The sequence below is a fragment of the Sinohyriopsis cumingii genome, chromosome 11 (assembly GCF_028554795.1).
Source record: "Sinohyriopsis cumingii isolate HCF-2022 chromosome 11, ASM2855479v2, whole genome shotgun sequence".
In the NCBI taxonomy this organism is placed as follows: Eukaryota; Metazoa; Mollusca; class Bivalvia; order Unionida; family Unionidae; genus Sinohyriopsis; species Sinohyriopsis cumingii.
In genome coordinates, this window is record NC_142971.1 from 21866487 (window position 1) to 21887313 (window position 20827).

At 34.0% G+C, this 20827-nt stretch overlaps 2 protein-coding genes across 2 annotated transcripts; both read right to left on the reverse strand.

Annotated features, from left to right (window-relative positions):
- Positions 1-915: 915 nt before the first annotated feature.
- On the reverse strand, positions 916-2178 carry LOC149787746 (uncharacterized). The gene is made up of 2 exons (XM_089975657.1): positions 2072-2178; positions 916-1286 (listed from the first exon to the last, which is right to left on the reverse strand). Exons 1-2 carry the CDS (start codon positions 2121-2123, stop codon positions 1027-1029), a joined length of 312 nt encoding a protein of 103 aa, XP_089831783.1. The 5' UTR covers positions 2124-2178; the 3' UTR covers positions 916-1026.
- A 10323-nt stretch (positions 2179-12501) lies between these two features.
- Positions 12502-13792, reverse strand: LOC149787747 (uncharacterized). The gene is made up of 2 exons (XM_089975658.1): positions 13651-13792; positions 12502-12871 (listed from the first exon to the last, which is right to left on the reverse strand). Exons 1-2 carry the CDS (start codon positions 13700-13702, stop codon positions 12612-12614), a joined length of 312 nt encoding a protein of 103 aa, XP_089831784.1. The 5' UTR covers positions 13703-13792; the 3' UTR covers positions 12502-12611.
- Between the last annotated feature and the right edge of the window lie 7035 nt (positions 13793-20827).

Here is a 20827-nt window from a genome sequence, read left to right on the forward strand (position 1 = left end):
AATGATTCCAAACTTATTCAATTATTTATTTTCTTGGAATGTGGCCGGTTTTACCTAATCTATGCATCTACGTTATTGCTTTCTTACATTTAGCAATATAGTAATGCTTTTGTATTCGCAGCCTGCTGTCAGTTACAGATTGCATCTTAATGACGTTTGAATTTAACATAGCAAAGCAGTCAACGTGTGTGGTTTGTTTTGTAAGATTCTTTTTTGTACTAAACAGTTGAAATAGTGTACTATAGTATAAGGGAGATAACGTAATTCGGTAGTTACAGTCTACTTCACAGGAGTCGCTTCACTGTATGTTCATGTATTAGGACTACGATTACCAATTTTCTGATTACGGTCCAAGAGACAATTTGTATGCACGAATGTATTGCTACCTCTACCTGGTTAATACTTAAAGTCAAACGTGAGGTCAAAATGTTCCTATTGTTGGATCGTCAGATCAAAACAAAGCATAAGAATGCGATTCGCTTGATCCGAGACGTGAATCGCAGTTCATAGTAAAGATTGTTTATGCACCCCAACCACAAATTTATGACAGCTTTTTTCAAGTCTAAAGGTCATTTTGACTCCAAGTGATTCTCGCAGTGTAAACACCAACTTTCAATAGATTATAAATCTTAGAAGTATTGTGTGCTAAACAGCTTGATGCAATTCCAAATGGTTGTCATCCATGCAGTTTATGACATAGTCTACTTGCCTTGAACCCAGATATTTAGTGCCTTCGGTGCCTAACTTTTACTAGCCGACATTGGTTGTTCCATCTCTACACACTACTAAGTAACCATATGAAGCACACATGCCTCACATCAGTTTCAAGTACAACACTCGCCCGAAAGACTAACTTTCCAGTTGTGACTTTGGTAATTCTAATGTGCATAGAAATAACGCTATATGAAGACGACAGCAACTTTTAAAATTTATTGACTAACCAAATGTGTAAAAAACGTGAATAATTTTCAATCAAATGAGTCATTAAATATTTTCAGAGAACTGTACAATAACCGTCTTCACCAGTTAATATCCTGTGCAACTGCAGTAGCAACGTCGACCCAAATAGTAGGCATAGCGATCGAATCGGCTACACTGACCATTGAAGCAATAGGTGTTTGGACAGTATGTACTTCCGATTCCTATTCCACCGCCAACTCCCCAGCTGCCATCGATTCCTCCAATTCCTCCGAGGCCACCGATACCACCAATTCCTCCGAGGCCACCGATACCACCAATGCCTCCGAGGCCACCGATACTTCCAATGCCTCTGTCATACAGCTGGGCTGTAATGTAATAAGAAAGATATTTGTATGATAATAACAGAGATAATAATACACATTGTTGACGAGAGGTAAAACGGATTTTATAAGCAGAACAAAAAGCAATATAGCAATCAATATGAAAAGTTTAATCTGTTTTAGACATGGATAGTTACTAGATAAGAAACAACGTAAGTGCCTCTCTATGAATCCAGTTTGATATTTATATATATCTATAAATATAAAGGCGGGGAGAAGGGCAGATAGTGAGTGAAAAATCTCTGCAATTTTGTTCCTCACTGGAATTGTGATTGATGAACACACATTCACACACACACACACACACACGCGCGCACCCACAAATATTTCAGATCCTTTTAGGTAATTTTGAAAAAGGTGTGGAATCAGCCCGTACACCTTTCTGAATTCTACCGATTCCTCGGTACATGGGTACAAAGCTATATCGGATGACCACATAAACAAGACAGGATTAACACAGAAATGAAATTTCTTTACAGAAGTTAATTGTCTGGCAGTAGATATTCAGAAGAACAAATAAACACAAAGAAAAAACTTAATCACGTTTAGGGCAGCGCTACTTTCGGAAGATATGTTTTAAGTCTACGTTTGCAAATATACACACATACATCGCGCAAAATGTGTGGATCTAGAGAGAATGGTACCAGGAAATATGTGGACACGCAAACAGATCCATAATTACCATCAGACGAATAGATAGATCCTAAACTGAAAAAGAATATCTCGGTACAAGTTTCCAGATAATGATGAATTGTAAAGTGCGATCTTACCTGCCACTGTAGCAACCAGTATGCAAAGAGCCAAACCCACAATGTTCTTCATAATTGAGGAATGCTTGGATACGTTTCCTGTAGGATACGGTCTCGTTCAATTTCAAGTAGATCTGGTTCATTTAAACTGAAATCAGACTTTTTATACAAGATTCACTTCCTGATAAAGTAATATAAAAATAACCAATCACGAGCCTTTCTTAGAGGACACCGTGTATTATAGGCTAGCTGGCTGTTGTGGCTGTTTTGTCGTTCCATCGTTTGTATACGTCACTGACATTAATCAGATGTACGTCAAGCGGTAGCAATGCCTAATAATGTATGTAAATATAACCAATCGTATCTATCTAGTTAAATGAAATATTGTGCTTACCTGTTACTAGAATCCGACAAAAAGACATATGTGCTATAGTTATATATTTCTCTTAGTCATAAAGTAAATACATCTTGCGAGGAAATGACTAATTTTTGTAATGGTGTGAACATAGTAAGTGGACAGCAAGTTATAATGTAAATCTTCAATACAAGAGTGATATTACAACTGTTTGAAACTATCTTTAAAATATTTTTGAATACAGAAAAATGTCAAATTAAAACGTAATTCACTAGCTCAAGTCATGATTCTGATGTGTTATTTTCATTTCCACTAAATAGGAATTGAACTGTAATTAACTGGTTTAATTTCAGATGCCACTTTGTTTTCCAATGCTATTGTGAGATATACATAGAAATAAGGCACTCTTATTTGGTTCATGAAGAATTGAAAGGAAATTGTTTGCATCACTTATCCATTTCGGTTTGCAATAGTGATACAGAGACAACAGTTTCATTGTGACCTTTTTCTGAATTTGATAATGTCAGAAAGCTTGATCATTTAATAGTCTGATCAAACTTTCATATCTGTTTGAAATTAATTCATGAAATGTTTTCCTAATGTGCCGCTAATTCTTTTTCCTGACGACATTTACGATGTCAATTTCCACTTTATTATTGTGTAAACGTTGCCTGTAAGTTATGCCTTTTTGTGTTTGAATTTTGCTATAGTAAATATATACTGGAATTCATTATTTGTTCCACGAAATAGTAACAGATAATCTTGCAACAAATTATTAGCACCACAATGTCACACCAATACATACATTTAAATAGTTTAGTGAACAACATATTTTAACTTTATTTAAATATAACTCATTTATAGAAGAAGTTATACGAAATTATCACGCTTATACATATCGTTTTAAAAATAGTGAAAATGATATTATATTTTGTCCTTTTCACACATTTTACAATTTCAGTGTTATATTTGAAATTCATACTTGCGATGTCATCTTCATTTTTCTTGGATCGATTTAACTGACGATATTTCTATAATCCGTTGCTAAGATATCCTTGTACGGATAATGTGTTTGTGTACCAATTATGCTATACCTTTCATCTGCCAGTAGTCTTATTTTCTGCCACAGAGCATTACAACAATAACGATATATGCCATTATATTGTCATAATAATCGACACATCTAAAGATTTTCCAAAAACTGATATTGCTTTTATATATCGCATTGTTTATTTGAACAGTAACAGCACATTTATCTGAATGCCAGTTAATTTGCTATGAAATATTACCTTGCTTCCACTGAAAAGTAATCGACAGCAATAAATACATTTAAAGAATTTCGTGAGCAGGGTCTTATACTCTCAGATTGATCGAAGTCAACGTATATATAACCTAGAACAGAAGGTTTCTTGTGTAACGGCGCACATAGTTTACAGGACTTATCTACTAACAACGACTTTGTAATGAACTGGTAGCAGTAAATATTATCACATTTTATTTTTATCTTATAAATAATAAATTGTATTTATAAACTGAGATAAATTAAAATATCAACGAACACTATTTTATTTTAGGTCTAGACAGAGTTTGCAGTTTTGATAGAAAACATCAGAAAATCAACCATTTTTGATGACTTTTCTTCTATGATCTTATATAGAAAGGGTATGTATGATTTTAAAATGGATTTGTCATTAAATGTTACTATACATATGGATTATTTCATTTGTAATATGCTTTGGAATGTGGAACAAGAAATAAATGTCAGTGGTTCACTAAACCTTATCCTTTAATTCATTTGCATTTTATCGTGCTATGCGCGGGGAGAGATGTAAAGTTCCTAACCGCAATGCTATAGGCACTCCGATAAGCTCTGGTAATCAGTTTGCTAATATCCAATGAAATAACGCCTTGCTTTCTCTAACGGTCATGGATGGCAGTCAATATATTTTGAGATTTCCATGAACATCGTCTTACAATCTCACCTTGACAACGAATCTGCTATAATAGCAATATTGAATAAAAGAGCATATTATTACAAAAAATACTTTGGATTTGGATTCTTATGGAATTTAAAATATAAATGAACATGAAGTCCATATATATATATTCGTAATTTTGCCATAGATATATATAAAATTAAATTCGTAACATGAATAGGACAGCTGCAGCATGAAGTAAATTAAAATGCTTGAATAAATATTATATTTTAATTCAAATGAGTTTTATATAAATGAAATAGGCTCTCATCCAAAGTGTGGTAATTGATGAGCATCGAGTTATCGAGTTCGCATTGTAGCAGAAATACCTCATCCGTGACACCTGTCTGTATGCCATTTTGACTTCAATAATATCTCCAGAAACGCATATAATTTAAGAAGATACAACTCACCAGGTAACTAGTTCATAACCAAGACCAACATGCTTGACAAGCTATTGTGATATTGTTTTGACCGGAAAGCATTTAAAACAAGTGACATCATAAGAGATAAAGTGAAAATGATTTATTGATGGCACTGAAGTTTAGATACAAACGATAATGTACTAGCGTACTTCTATACTTGGATTATTATATTTCCTTCGGTGTTATTCCCATATGATTCTTTTTACGGATATTTTTGACCCTATATTATTCTTTCCGTTTGTTTTATCAATATACTGTTATCATATCTCCATCGTAGCTGTAATAAAATGTATTGGTGTTGGTTTTCTGTAAGTAGTGAGTATTCTCCTGGAGAAAACAATAAAAATGAAAACAATGTTAAATCAGTTCTGTATCTGCAGCCTATGATACATTGACACGATGGAAATTTAAACTAGAATGAAAGTTAAAATAACTCGAAATGTTTCCTGCATGTGAATTTTATCATATGGGTCCGACAGTTTATAATGGATCAAGAAAATCCCAATATTTCTTTCATAAAGCTGTGGTGATAGTAGTTATATTGATATGATATACCTTCACAATTTGTATGAAACTTTCATTTGATTAAACTCGTCTGCTGATTCTTCAGGACGGTTTAAAGAATATTTAGAAGTGCGTTTATACCGGTTTGAATTTTATTGCATACCCATTTAATCTTGCACGCTTGATCTGGAGTTCGATATAACTATTCAATCATATTACGGTGTCATACACATCCATATTTTAAATGCTAGATGTATTCCTCGATGTAATTGTAGATATTTACAGACGGTCTGAACCAAACTTTAGTTAATCCTAATTCGCAATGAATGGGTTATGTAATTTCGTGTTTTGTTTTGAGCCGAGGAAATTAACTTCTTTGATATGCTCATTAATACGTCTCGGTCTAATGGTATCAATATTCCTAGTGAGTCTCATCTATTCCACTACCTTTTTGAATGCACTTATTTTTTATCTGAATTACTCTGAATGAACGTGGAAACTGCTAAAAATTTATATTTAGGCAAAATCTATTGTATCCAATCTGTTTCACAACTTCCACCGTCATATTAGGCAGTATCTAGCATTTCTGGTGCGTCTAACTAGTAGCCGTCTTTAGAGTTGGTACGAGTTATTTACACTATTTCCTTTCACCAAATGAACACATTTTGCTTATTCGGTTGTGAACCACCACAGCCATGCTCTTATATGCAGAGGCAGTTGATTCTATCAGTACAAAGGGTGAAATACATGATAACACCATGCACTACTCCCATTTAATATATAATAACTATCTCAGTTCGAAATCAGACCCATCAATGACTCCGAACAATTGTTTCATCCGCTGTTTTCAAGTGACGCCACACAAACGTGTGTACTTCCATATCCGCCATATTAATTCCCTAGCCACGCAAACCGACACCTAAAACGTTGTACTTCCCACATAAATATGAAGGCAAGTATCATTTTGTGCCTAAGGATATCATAATACTGCACAATTCGTTGTGTACGTCAACCGCACGAGACTGAATTCTTGATTTCGCCATAATTTCTCAAATTTTACACGTCATTTCAATCATCTTTGTTCTTCTTTCATAATAATAGATCATTCAATAAACAGACGCATAAACAAATTGATACACAGACAAGTGCAGCATGTAATGATTTTCAATTTGTTTGGGCTTAAAGCAACTGTTTGCTTATCGATCAAGTTAAAAAATCAATCGTTAATATATAATTTCATATTTCTATAAGCATTGCAATAATACTCGATTTTGACATTCGACGCAAAATCATGTTCCATTAGTCACATATTTCATTGTAATACACTGAAGATGAGACATCCTCGAACAGTTTCTACTTTCAGTCAATATCATTCTCCGTCCAAGATCTCCAACTCCATTACGCTATTTGACCGTACTAATTAAAACTGATTTGTCAACTGTCTTTGGCTCAAGCATTTGCTTTCGTGAAACGTATTTGTACATAAAAGGTCTGGCATAATACCCATGCTATCAAGTTTTAATTCCGTATGGAAGATCGTTGTCCGGAAATATTCATTCAAAATGACAATCATGGGGACACGATACAAGATAATTTGAAGAAAAAAAACAAACAAGCAAACAAAACTAACCACAATATTGTCTGTCAGTAATAACTGCATTTCTTTTTGGTAATAATATGAGTGATTACGGTTCAGCTTCAATATTGTCTTTGGATATAAGCCAGAGAATTTCCAACTTTATTGTCTTTCGTAATGTGGGGGTTCTTACTTTCAAGTATAATCTATGTATCATTTCTATGAAGTAAATATCCTTATCGACGATTAAATCAGATTCTTTATCTTGAATATACGTGATGACTGATGATGACAACGGCTCGACAGAGACTCAAAATGGCTGGGCAATATGGGCGCGCGTTGCATTGTGGGTATTTGCATAAACAGTCGTGAGGTCTTTGAAAAAGAAGTTATGCTATCTGCGCATTTTATCACTCATAACGGACGTAAGCGCAAGGTAGACTTGCCATACTATTCCCCTAAGTAGAAGTTAAGTACCTTACATATATTTAGATAGTTTAGTTTAAGTTATTCAACTTTTCTTATTAGCTGAATATAACAAAATGCATGTTGATGGTGTATCTGTCCAAGATGCATTTAAGTGTTCAGAATAATTGCTATGCAAACAAATCATTTAATGGTCGTGCTTCATGAGTCATTCTTTAGGGTACTTCGAATTAAATACATGCAAGGTGGAGATGATGAATGATATGTATTCACAATAGACTCAATAAAAAAGAATAGGACGTTAATGATTGCATAGTGTTAAATGTTGAATCTTAAGAAATGAACCTTCACCCGTGAAAAACGTTTAAAATGTCCAACAAAGTGTTATGTTTAAATTAGAAAGTTCTCCAGCTAAATACAACATTAAAATAGAATAATCACAGGAAGGCCAGTTTTGAAGATGACGTAGAATGCAGATATAACAAAATAAAGTCATTGGAGATATGTAGGAAAATTTGAAAAAATGTTCCAGTTAATTCCAATGTAAACTATTATGTTAAATTAATCGAAATATATTTCCTGTAGACAGAACTGAAATCTGAAAATTTCCTGACAACAGCAAATTGCAAGAAATCTATACATATAAAATCAGATGAAGTCCATTTTATCAATGCCATAGAAACAACAATCATCACTATGTGCAACACTACTTGTATCCAAATTATTCAACATATGTATTTTTAGCATTTTATTTACTACATTATGTTTCCTTCAACATTAACATACACATGAATCATTGTACATATTATACAATTCCATAAAATCACATTCAGTTAATGCTTTTACTTCATTTTATAATATATTCAAGATATTATGACCAACTAGACGAATGGAAATAAGGGAATATCTGTATCTTCCTCATGCTGGATCCATATTTTCATCCAGTAGGCCTTTACATCTAGCTATTAGTATTCGTTGTGTCAATGTTAATAGCAATTTAAAATTTTTATGTGCAAAAATTAACTTCTTCATACAAAATTTGTAATAATTCATTCCCTTATGCAAATCTAGTATTTAAATTGGAATATGGCTGCAGCAAATTCATAATGAACTTAACATACAAACTTTTAAGACGAAAATATTCAATCATTGGAAAGAAAAATACAACCCTGTTGGAGAGCAGTCATATTTCGGCAACAAATACATTTTCAATTGATCGAACCAAATAATGTTGAATGTCATTGTGTGTGTGAATTTACGGGTAATGCAAAATCACTTTTTATAATTCTTTTACTTATTACAGCTTTATGTAAACAATTAGAACGTCACATAATCAAATGTATCCCTTATAATAATTTAAACTTTTTCATTATATCAATATAAAATTAAAATAAATAATATTAACATTATGCAGATCTAGTGCTATATAAGTTTTATAGCGGCATTAAGTCTTTCTTTATGTCACTCGAGAATTGAGGTTCGGACATCTTCAATTTATATTTGAAATTATAAATGAAAATAGATAATTAAACGTTTCTGCTTCGTATAGTTAATCACTTTCTTACAAGTCATAATCATTTAAAACTAAATTCTTCTCTAACAGACTTGCATTAATTCTCACAATTTCAGGCAAAAGGATATCTATCTTCAATGTATTGGAAGGTAAACATTTTTAAGCTGACGATGAAAGAGCTGAAAAATAAATTTTAACATTTGAGAAAAAATGTTCAAAACTAATTGTAAAGCAATTCTGTTTGGAAATCCAAATTCGTATCTTGAAAAAATTATTAAAGTGAAATCAAAGCTTGATATTGTCCTTTCTGAGCATCACTGAACACGCTGATTGTCCACATTACATCCAGCTTCTTACGTTACAATCAAATCTCGAAGTAGGGCTGCCAGGTCAAAGTGTGGAGCGAAACCAACTAGAACAGCACGGGCATTCAAGCAGAAGTAATTCAAGTTCGGTAGTACTTTCAGCAAGATTTAACACAGAGAGAGAGAGAGAGAGAGAGAGAGAGAGAGAGAGAGAGAGAGATGAACATGACCCACCGTAACCCATAAGGAAGCTCGGGGCCAAATTATACCGGGTGCTTTGTGGAATTTTATGGCACGAACATGCACAGTAATTTCTCATTTTCACACGAAAGGCCATTCCTCATCACAGAACATCTCCACTCTCCTAGCCTAGTTGATGTATATATGCACATGATAACCCAGTCACCAACATCTAGTTTTTTGCTCTCTAGATTTACTTCAAGCAATAAAAAAATCAAGCCTTGTTTTTAAAAGAGGTCTCTTTGTTATGGTAGAAACCTTTACTAAGCCTATTACTTACAGTTATATATGGACGTCGGCATTCTTTGCGAAAATAAGTTTGTTTTTGGAGAGGCTCCTCTGCAGGTTAAAAGAGCTGTTTAATAATATGAAAGAAGACTGATGTGGAACCATTGGTCTAATCTTTTGGTACGAATTGCAAGTACTCTCGTAAAATCCAAACATCAGGTCTCTCTGCTCTCATCAATTCTTTAAAGAGGTACTCATTTAGCCACAGAACAAGAAGTATAAGTTACTGGGATTACAACAATGTATCTTGGAAATTTTATCCCAAATGCAAATTCGGGCACCCCTGCTATGGATGTAAGTGACTACACTATATTTAATTGCAAAGAAAGCAAACAATCTTTTCAGTAGTGAAGGAAAAATATATACCTTGGGAAAAGAAAATATAGCAAATATAGACAATGTCCCCAATCTTTTAACCAATATCAGCATTCTGGTACAAATTAATTAATTAACAGTTTCTTGCTGCACTACAGAGATTGTTGCACTACGGAGATTTTCACCATTTTATCCTGAAAATGAATTACTCAGTGATTACATAGACACGAAAAGGTGCTCTGTAAAGAACTCTAGACCGGAAGATGCGATGAATATGCTTCAGAAGTTAGATCCAGGGGGTCTGCTTGCAAAATCTAGCATTAGATCAGTATTTCGTCATTTACCGGTTTCCCCATATGGATTGTGAGCTGCTTAGATTCAAGAATGATGGCAAACACTATTTTTCAAAAATGATTCCACATCTGCTCATTCGCTAGTGCTATAGAATTAAATGCCAGGTCAGAGTATTATTAAGGTTTTGAAATTCATTTCAGGGTGCAATGGACACACGGTTTGGCTCTTTGATTGGCTCAGACAAATGTGTATGGGAATATCACCTTCTTAAAAAGTATTATATGCACTAAGATCAGTTTTAATTTGGGGAATATTTATTGAAAAGATAGGGTTTCTTTTACATGCTTCCAAATTAAATCTTTCTTTCCCTTATATATACTATAACAGTCATATATATTCCTGGTTAGTAAAACCTCATTGGTGATGCTATTTCTCGTTACAGTGTGACAGAATCGAGTAGCTTGGAGCAGCTTCATGCAAGTGCAGACAAAATCCCAAGAAGATCCCACACCATGCTTAGCAGATCTTAACCTTGAAACGTGCTCGTTCTTAGCACACTCTTGGAAATGATGAACGTTTGCTATCCCATCTAGGTACCCTGACAAATCATAATGATTCGTTCATTTCGATGTTGGTCCTCGAACCAAATGGTATAAAATTTTAAGAGAGCTTTAAGTTTGCAGGAGAAAGGTGGACGGGGAATGGAACGGATTTGTGTCTCATTGTGGCAGCAGCTGAAGGGGCTTGAGATAGAGGGAAGTCAATTGCATATCTCGTCCTATTATCCGTATTCCAGTTACTTATATATATCTATATTTGGTGTTAATCTTCTACTGGACTCGATATGAGGAATAATCCAGTGGCAGAGACAGAGGAATGTGTTTGTCGGAGCCAATTTTAGAAGACATGAAATTATCAATGTTGAGACTATATGCACCCACAGCGGAAAGTAAACTATAATTGTATGGTATACTTCCACGTTTATATTGGCATAAAGCCAAGATCCCAAAACTGGTTGACAAAGTAAAGAAACGTATCAATAGAACGAAACTAGAATTAGTCATTTAATAGATGGTTACGTAACAGGACAAGAAATGATAAGATTCAGTGAGTCTAATATCTTCCGGTATGATGATACCCATTTGTCAGACTTAGGCAATAAGTTTTACCTGAATACACTTCTTTGTGCTCTGGAAACAATTCTGAATGGTGTAAGTGCAATATTTTCGTGTTCCTTTTAGTATGGCAGTGAGTGGTTATAGACTCACTCATATACCGAAAGAAAAATGCGTATACAATCATTTTATTGATGTGATACTGGATGTCGACTATGGGTTATGGAATTCGACTGATTCACACCTTAAATTTAGTGTAACCTGGCATGCCATTGTCCCTTTCCTAACTAATGTGACCAGAATATTCCGTTAACATCGGACGGAGGGTAAAATAAATGATTCCAAAAGGATGTATTCTATTATTTATTTTCTTGGATTGTTGCCGGTGTGTTTTTTTGTAAGATTCTTTTTTGTACTAAACAGTTGAAATGGTTAATCAGTCTATTATAGTATGAGGGAGATAAGGCAATTCGGTAGTTACAGTCTATTTCACAGGAGTTGCTTCACTGTATGTTCAAGTATTAGGACTATACTTACCAATTTTCTGATTACGGTCCAAGGGACAATTTGTATGCACAAATGTATTGCTACCTCTACCTGGTTAATACTTAAAGTCAACTTGAGGTCAAAATGTTCCTATTGTTGGATCGTCAGATCAAAACAAAGCATAAGAATGCGATTCACTTGACCTGAGACCTGAATGGCAGTTCATAGCAAAGGTTGTTTATACACCCCAACCACAAATTTATGACAGCTTTTTTCAAGTCTAAAGGTCATCTTGACTCCAAGTGATTCTCGCAGTGTAAACACCAACTTGCAATATATTATAAATCTTAGAAGTATTGTGTACTAAACAGCTTGATGCGATTCCAAATGGTTGTCATCCATGCAGTTTATGACATAGTCTACTTGCCTTGAACCCAGATATTTAGTGCCTTCGGTGCCTAACTTTTACTAGCCGACATTGGTTTTTCTATCTCGACACACTACTAAGTAATTATAGGAAGTGCACATGCCTCACATCAGTTTCAAGTACAACACTCGTCAGAAATGCTAACTTTCCTGTTGTAACTTTGGTAATTCTAATGCATTTAGAAATAACGCTATATGAAGACGACAGCAACTTTTAAAATTTATTGACTAAACAAATGTGTTAAAAACGTGAATAATTTCAATGAAATGAGTCATTAAATATTTGCAGAGAACTGTACAATAACCGTCTTCACAAGTTAATATCCTGTGCAACTGCAGTAGCAACGTCGACCCAAATAGTAGGCATAGCGATCGAATCGGCTACACTGACCGTTGAAGCAATAAGTGTTTGGACAGTATGTACTTCCGATTCCTATTCCACCGCCAACTCCCCAGCTGCCATCGATTCCTCCAATTCCTCCGAGGCCACCGATACCACCAATTCCTCCGAGGCCACCGATACCACCAATGCCTCCGAGGCCACCGATACCTCCAATGCCTCTGTCATACAGCTGGGCTGTAATGTAATAAGAAAGTTATTTGTATGATAATAACAGAGATAATAATAAACATTGTTAACAAGAGGTAAAACGGACTTTATATGCGAACAAAGAGTAATATAGCAATCAATAGGAATAGTTTAATCTGTTTTAGACATAGATAGTTACTAGGTAAGGAACAACCTAAGTGCCTCTCTATGAATCTAGTTTGATGTTTATATATATCTATAAATATAAAGGCAGGGAGAAGGGCAGACAATGAGTCACACATCTCTGTAATTTTGTTCCTAACTGGAATTACGATTCATAAATACACACACACACACACACGCAGCGCGCGCACGTGCACAAATATTTCAGATCCTTTTAGGTAATATTTGAAAAAGGTGTGGAATGAACCCGTACACCTTTCTGAATTCTATCGATTCCTCTCGCATGGGTACAAAGCTATATCGGATGATCACATAAACAAGACAGGATTAACACAGAAATGAAATTTCTTTACAGAAGTTAATTGCCTGGCTGTAGATATTCAGGACACAAACACACAAACGAAACAACTTTAAGACGTTTCGATCAGCTCTGCTGTTGGACGATATGTTTTAAGTCTATATTTGCAAATATACACACATACATCCAGCAAAATGTGTGGATCAAGAGAGAATGGTACCAGGAAATATGTGGACACGCAAACAGATCCATAATTACCATCAGACGAATAGGTAGATCCTAAACTAAAAAAGAATATCTCGGTACAAGTTTCCAGATAATGATGAATTGTAAAGTGCGATCTTACCTGCCACTGTAGCAACCAGCATGCAGAGAGCCAAACCCACAATGGTCTTCATAACTGAGGAATATTTGGATATGTTTCCTGTAGGATACGGTCTCGTTCAGGTTCAAGTAGATCTGTTTCTTTAAAACTGAAATCAGGCTTCTTATACAAGATTCACTTCCGGATAAAGTAATGTGAAAAGAACCAATCACGAGTCTTTCTTTGAGGAGACCGTGTATTATAGGCTAGCTGGCTGTTGTGGCTGTTTTGTCGTTCCATCTCTTGTACACGTCACTGACATTAATCAGATTTATGTCAAGTAGGAGCAATGCATAATAATATATGTAAATGTTATCAGTCGTGTTTATGTAGTTAAATAAAATATTGTGCTTACCTATTACTAGAATCCGATAGAAAGCCTCATGTCCTAATATTATATCTTTTTATTAGTCATAACGTAAATACTTCTTGCGAGGAAATGACTAAATTGTGTAATGGTGTGAACATAGTAAGTGGACAACAAGTTATATTTTAAATCTTCAATGCAAGGGTGATATTACAATTGTTTAAAACTATCTTTAAAATATATTTGAATAGAGAAAATTCTCAAATTAAAACGTAATTCACTAGCTCAAGTAATGATTCTGGTCTTTTATTTTCATTTCCACTAAATAGGAATTGAACTGTAATTAATTGGTTTAATTTCAGATGCCACTTTGTTTTCCCTTACTATTATGAGACATACATAGAAATAAGGACATACATAGAAATAAGGCACTCTTACTTAGTTCATGAAGAAGTGAAAGGAAATTGTTGGCATCACTTATGCATTTCTGTTTGCAATAGTGATACTGAGACAATAGTTCCATTGCGACCTTTTCCTGAATTTGATAATGTCAGGAAGCTTGATCATTTAATAGTCTGATCGAACTCTCATATCTGTTTGAAATTAATCCATGAAATGGTATCTTACTGTGACGCTAATGCTTTTAGCTGACGACATTTACGATGTCAATTTCTACTTTATTATTGTGTAAACGTTGCCTGTACGTTATGCCTTTATGTGTTTGAATTTTGCTCTAGTAAACATATACTGGAATTCATTATTTGTTTCACGAAATAGTAAAAGATACTCTTGCAACAAATTATTAGCACGACAATATCACATCAATACATACATTTAAATAGTTTAGTGAACAACATATTTTAACTTTATTTCTATATAACTCAATGGATAAAAGAAGTTATACGAAATTCTCTCGCTTATACATATTGTTTTAAAAATAGTGAAAATGATATAATATTTTATCCTTTTCACACAATTTACAATTTCAATGTTATAGTTGAAATTCATACATGCGATGTTATCTTCATTTTACTTGGATCCATTTAACTGACGATATTTATATAATCCGTTGCTACGATATCCTTGTACGTGTACGTTTCACCCTTGTTCAAATACTGTCTTTGTCTACCAATTTTGCCATACCCTTCATCAGCTAGTAGTCTTATTTTCTACCCAAGAACATTAAAACAATAACAATATATACCATTATATTGTCATAATAATCGACACATTTAAAGATTTTCCAGAAACTGATATTGTATCTTTGCTTTGATATATCGCTTTGTTGATTTCAACTGTAACGGCACATTTATCTAAATTTATCTGAATGCCAGTTAATTTGCGATGAAATAACACCTTACTTCCACTGAAAAGTAATCGACAGCAATAAATAAATTTAAAGAATTTCGTGAGCAGGATCTGACAATCTCAGTGTATATGTAACCTGGAACAGAAGGTTTCTTGTGTAACGGCGCACTTAGTGTACAGGACTTATCTACTAACAACCACTTTGTAATGAACTAGTAACAGTAAATATTATCACATTTTATTTTATCTTATAAATAATAAATTGTATTTATAAACTGAGATGAATTAAAACATCAACGAACGCTATTTCATTTTAGGTCTAGACCGAATTTGTAGTTTTCATACAAAATATCATAAAAACAACCATGTTTGATGATTTTTCTTCTAAGATCTTATATAAAAAGTGTATGTGTGATTTTAAAATGGATTTGTGATTAAATGTTACTATATATATGGATTATTTCATTTGTAATATGCTTTGGAATGTGGAACAAAAAATAAATGTCAGTGGTTCACTAAACTTTATCCATTAATTCATTTGCATTTCATCGTGCTGTGCGTGGAGATGGATGTAGCGTTCTTAACCGCAATGATATAGGCCACTCCTACAAGCTCTGGTAATCAATTTGCTAATATCCAATGAAATAACGCCTTGCTTCCTCTAACGGTCATGGTTGGCAGTCAATATATTTTGAGATTTCCATGAACATGGTCTTACAATCTCACCTTGACAACGAATCTGCTATAATAGCAATATTGAATAAAGCAGTATATTATTAAAAAAATACTTTGGATTTGGATTCTTACGGAATTTAAAATATGAATGAACATGAATGTACTTTTAGTCCTTACAAAATGTACAGTGTCGATGGAAAATAACAGAACAAATAAATATGTTTTGAGAGTTATCTTGTACTAGTGTGTTTGAAAACTGTTAGCGTGTTTCGTGGGTGAATTTTAATATCGTATAAATACAAACACAAACACACACACGTGTATATATATATATATATATATATATATATATATATATATATATATATATATATATATATATATATATATATATATATATATTACAATGCTTGAATAAATATTATATTTTAATTCAAATGAGTTTTATATAAATGAAATAGGCTCTCATTCAGAGTGTGGTAAAGAATGAACATCGAGTCATCGGGTTCGCATGGTAGCAGAAATATCTCATCCGTGACACCTGTCAATGTGCCATTTCGAGTGCACTAATATGACCAGAAACGCTGAGAATCTAAGAAGATACAACTCACCAGGTAACTAGTTCATAACCAAGACCAACATGCTTGACAAGCTATTGTGATATTGTTTTGACCGAAAAGCATTTAATACAAGTGACATCATAAGAGATAAAGTGAAAATGATTTATAGTTGGCACTGAAGTTTAGATACGCACGATAATGTATTAGCGTACTTCTATACTTGGATTATATTTCCTTCGGTGTTATTCCCATATGATTCTTTCTACGGATATTATTGACCCTACATTATTCTTTCCGTTTGTTTTATCAATGTACTGTTATCATATCTCCATCGTAGCTGTTATAAAATGTACTGGTGGTGGTTTCCTGTAATAATTGATTATTCTCCTGGAGGATACAATAAAAATGAAAACAATTTTAACACAGTTCCTGTATCTGCAGCCTCTAATACATTGACACGATGGAAATGTAAACTAGAATGAAAGTGAAAATAACTCGAAATGTTTCCTGCACGTGAATTTTATCATATGGGTCCGACAGTGTATAATGGATCAAGAAAATCCCAATATTTCTTGCATAAAACAGTGGTGATAGTACTTATATTGATATGATATACCTTCACAATTTGTATCAAACTTTCATTTGATTAAACTCGTCTACTGTTTCTTCAAGACGGTTTAAAGAAGATTTACAAGTGCGTTTATACCGGTTTGAATTTTATTGCATACCCATTTAATCTTGCACGCTTGATCTGGAGTTCGATATAACTATTCAATCCTTATTTCGGTGACACGCAGATCCATATTTTAGATACTAGATTTCTTCCTTAAAGTAATTGTAGATATTTACAGACGGTCTGAACCAAACTTTAGTTAATCCTAATTCGCAATGAATGGGTTATGTAATTTCGTGTTTTGTTTTGAGCCGAGTGAATGATTTCCTTTGATATGCTCATGAATACGTCTCGAGTTAATGGTATCAATACTCTCACTGAGTCTCATCTATTCCACTACCTTTTTGAATGCATTTATTTTTTTATCTGAATTACTCTGAATGAACGTGGAAACTGCTAAAAAGCTATATTTAGGCAAAATCTATTGTATCCAATCTGTTTCACAACTTCCACCGTCATATTAGGCAGTATCTAGCATTTCTGGTGCGTCTAACTAGTAGCCGTCTTTAGAGTTGGTACGAGTTATTTACACTATTTCCTTTCACCAAATGAACACATTTTGCTTTTTCGGTTGTGAACCACCATAGCCATGCTCTGATATGCAGAGGCAGTTGATTATATCAGTACAAAGGGTGAAATACGTGATAACACCATGCACTACTCCCATTTAATACATAATAACTATCTCAGTTCGAAATCAGACCCATCAATAACTCCGTACTAATTGTTTTATCTGCTGTTTTCACGTGACGTCACAAAACGAGTGTACTTCCATATCCGTAATAATAAATCCCGTATTAATTCCCTAGCCACGCAAACCGACACCTGAAACATTGTACTTCCCACATAAATATGAAGGCACGTATCATTTTGCGCGTATGGATATCATAATACTCCACAATATGTTGTGTACGTCAACCGCACGAGACTGAATTCGTGACTTCGCCCCTAATTTTTTCAATTTAACACGACATTTCAATCATCTTTGTTGTTCTTTCATACAATATAGATCCTTCATTAAACAGACGCATAAATAAATTGATACACAAACAAGTGGAACATGTAATGCTTTTCGAGTTTATTGGTCTGAAATCAACCATTTGCTTATCGTTCAAGTTAAAAAGTCAACCGTTAATATATAATTTCATATTTCTATAAGCATTTCAATAATACTCGATTTTGACATTCGACGCAAAATCATGTTCCATTAGGCACATGTTTCATTGTAATACAATGAAGATGAGACATCCTCGAAAAGTTCTCACTTTCATTCAATATCATCCTCCTTCAAAGATCTCCAATTCCATTAAGCTATTTGACCGTACTAATTAAAACTGATTTGTCAACTGTCTTTGGCTCAAGCATTTGCTTTCGTGAAACATATTTGTACATAAAAGGTCTGGCATAATACCCATGCTGTCAAGTTTTAATTCCGTAACTGATATTGTAAGTGATATTGTATGGTAGATAGTTGTCCGGAAATGAAGGTTCAAAATGACAATCTTGGGGACACGATATAAGATAATTTAAACAAAAGCAAGCAAACAAAACAAACCACTATATTGTCTGTCAGTAATAACTGCATTTCTTTTTGGTAATAATATGAGTGATTACGGCTCAGCTTCAGTAATGTCTCTGGATATAAGCCAGGGAATTTCCAGCTTTTTAGTCTTTCATACTGATTGGGCTCTTACTTTTAAGTATATTCTATGTATTATTTCTATGAAGTAAATATCCTTATCGACGATCAAATCAATTTTTTTATCTTGAATATATGAGATGACTGTTGATGACAACTGCTCGGCTAGGACTCAAAATGGCGGGGAAAATGGGCGCGCGTTGCATTATGGATATTTGCATACACAATTGTGAGGTATGTGAAAACAAATTATACTATCTGCGCATTTTATCACTTGTAACGGACATAAGCGAACGGTTGACTTACCATATTATCCCCTATGTAGAAGTTAAGTACCTTAAATATCTTTAGATAGTTAAGTTTAAGTTATTCAACTTTTTTTCATCTAGTACTAGTATTGCATGACTATTTCTACAGGAAAAAGAGTTTGAAATGTTTTTATGTTTCAACTAGTTTACTTCAACTTGCTGAAAAAATATTTTATATTAATCTGGAAATCGATGAGTTATATCGCCATCTGTTATTTTATGTAAATTTATGTAAGCACAAATTATATCCCAGAATTATTTCCCATATACATTATTGTTATAGTTGTAATTATAGGTTGTTGGGTGACTAATAAGTAGTTAGAGAATTATTTAAAAGAAAATATGCCGTCTGATAAAAGATAATATGATTTGTGTGTGGATATCAGTTTCAAGTCTACTTCGTTTAAACCGCTTGGTTTCAGTGTCCTAAGTCGGCGTTTACTGTAAGATTAGTTTTCCTTTTCCTGGTTTCGGAACTCTATTTGGGGTTGTGATCAATTGTAATAAGTGTTATATCACCGAAAGTGTGATCACTGGAGGAGAAGTTTTCTGCGACTGGACTTCTGTACAACTTCTTTGTCATCCAGTCGGATTTGTGGAGGTTGAACCGTTTGTGTAGTTTTCAGTTTCTCCGAAATACTGAAGGCTACAGAACTTATATTTGATAAGATAAACTTCATTCTTTGTTTTGCAAGTTTTCTTTGGACCATGTATGTCAAATTTATCTTTAGTCTCTGTGCTAGAAAATGTGCTAGTCTCTATCATAGGTTGACAGGTTTTGCACCTTTTATTTACTACAGTCGTCATGGCTATTGATAGCGTTAGCTTCGCTCTGACTAGGATGTCCTTGAGGTTTTATTGACTCCGATATGCAATAACAGGTTTGTTCGGGAGTATTATCTTTTGTGTGCGATACAGTTCCACGATGGGCCATGTTTACTTTTGATTTTACCCATTTTGGGGTTGTGCAGATGGTAGGTCATGATAAATGCCATCCTATCAGAATTTTCCTTCTCTACATAATTTAGTAGGTCATTGCAGTTTTTTTTTTTAGCTATTTGGGTTGCCTCCGCTATCAGGTCTTTGTTGTAGCCTCGGTTAATCAAATGTTCAGATAACGTTTCAGATTTTTTTGGAATGTTTTTCATCGTTGGAGCAGATTCTGCATATCCTCAGTACCTGTCTATATGGGATGTTAAGAAAGGAGTGTATGGGATGACAACAGGTTGAGAGAAGATACTGGTGTTTATCAGTTAGTTTTGAGTAGATGTCTATATGGAGTTGGTTATTTCAGCAAAAACGTGGTATGAGTTGGAGACTTTTGTTGTGAATTTTATTGAGGATTGAAAGTTATTTACCTTTGATATGAAATCATCAATATTTTCTTTTCCATGTTGCCACCTCATTTTTATATTATCGATGAAGCGTACCCACAAGTATGGTGTAAGTTCCACTGATGCTGAATGTTGACCCTCCAGTTTTCCCGTAAAAAATATTAGCATACGAAGTCGCTATATTTGTGTCCGTTGAGTTCCATGGATTTGGAGGTAGTTTTCTACATTAAATTCAAAGTTTTTAAGTTTTCGGACAAGCTTCAGGAGTTGGACTAGGAAGTGAGTGCGCGGATTCCCATGCTTCCCTACACGCCTGCAAAGCAAGCGAACCATTACTGCCAGACACACTGCTTAT

What these genes read in the sequence shown, in the direction of transcription:
- LOC149787746 (XM_089975657.1), bottom strand. Translation starts at nt 2,123, where the DNA reads ATGAAGAACATTGTGGGTTTGGCTCTTTGCATACTGGTTGCTACAGTG. An exon ending in ACTGGTTGCTACAGTGGCAG is followed by an intron (nt 1,287 to 2,071) that starts GTAAGATCGCAC and finishes ATTACATTACAG; the next exon opens with CCCAGCTGTATGACAGAGGC.
- LOC149787747 (XM_089975658.1), bottom strand. Translation starts at nt 13,702, where the DNA reads ATGAAGACCATTGTGGGTTTGGCTCTCTGCATGCTGGTTGCTACAGTG. An exon ending in GCTGGTTGCTACAGTGGCAG is followed by an intron (nt 12,872 to 13,650) that starts GTAAGATCGCAC and finishes ATTACATTACAG; the next exon opens with CCCAGCTGTATGACAGAGGC.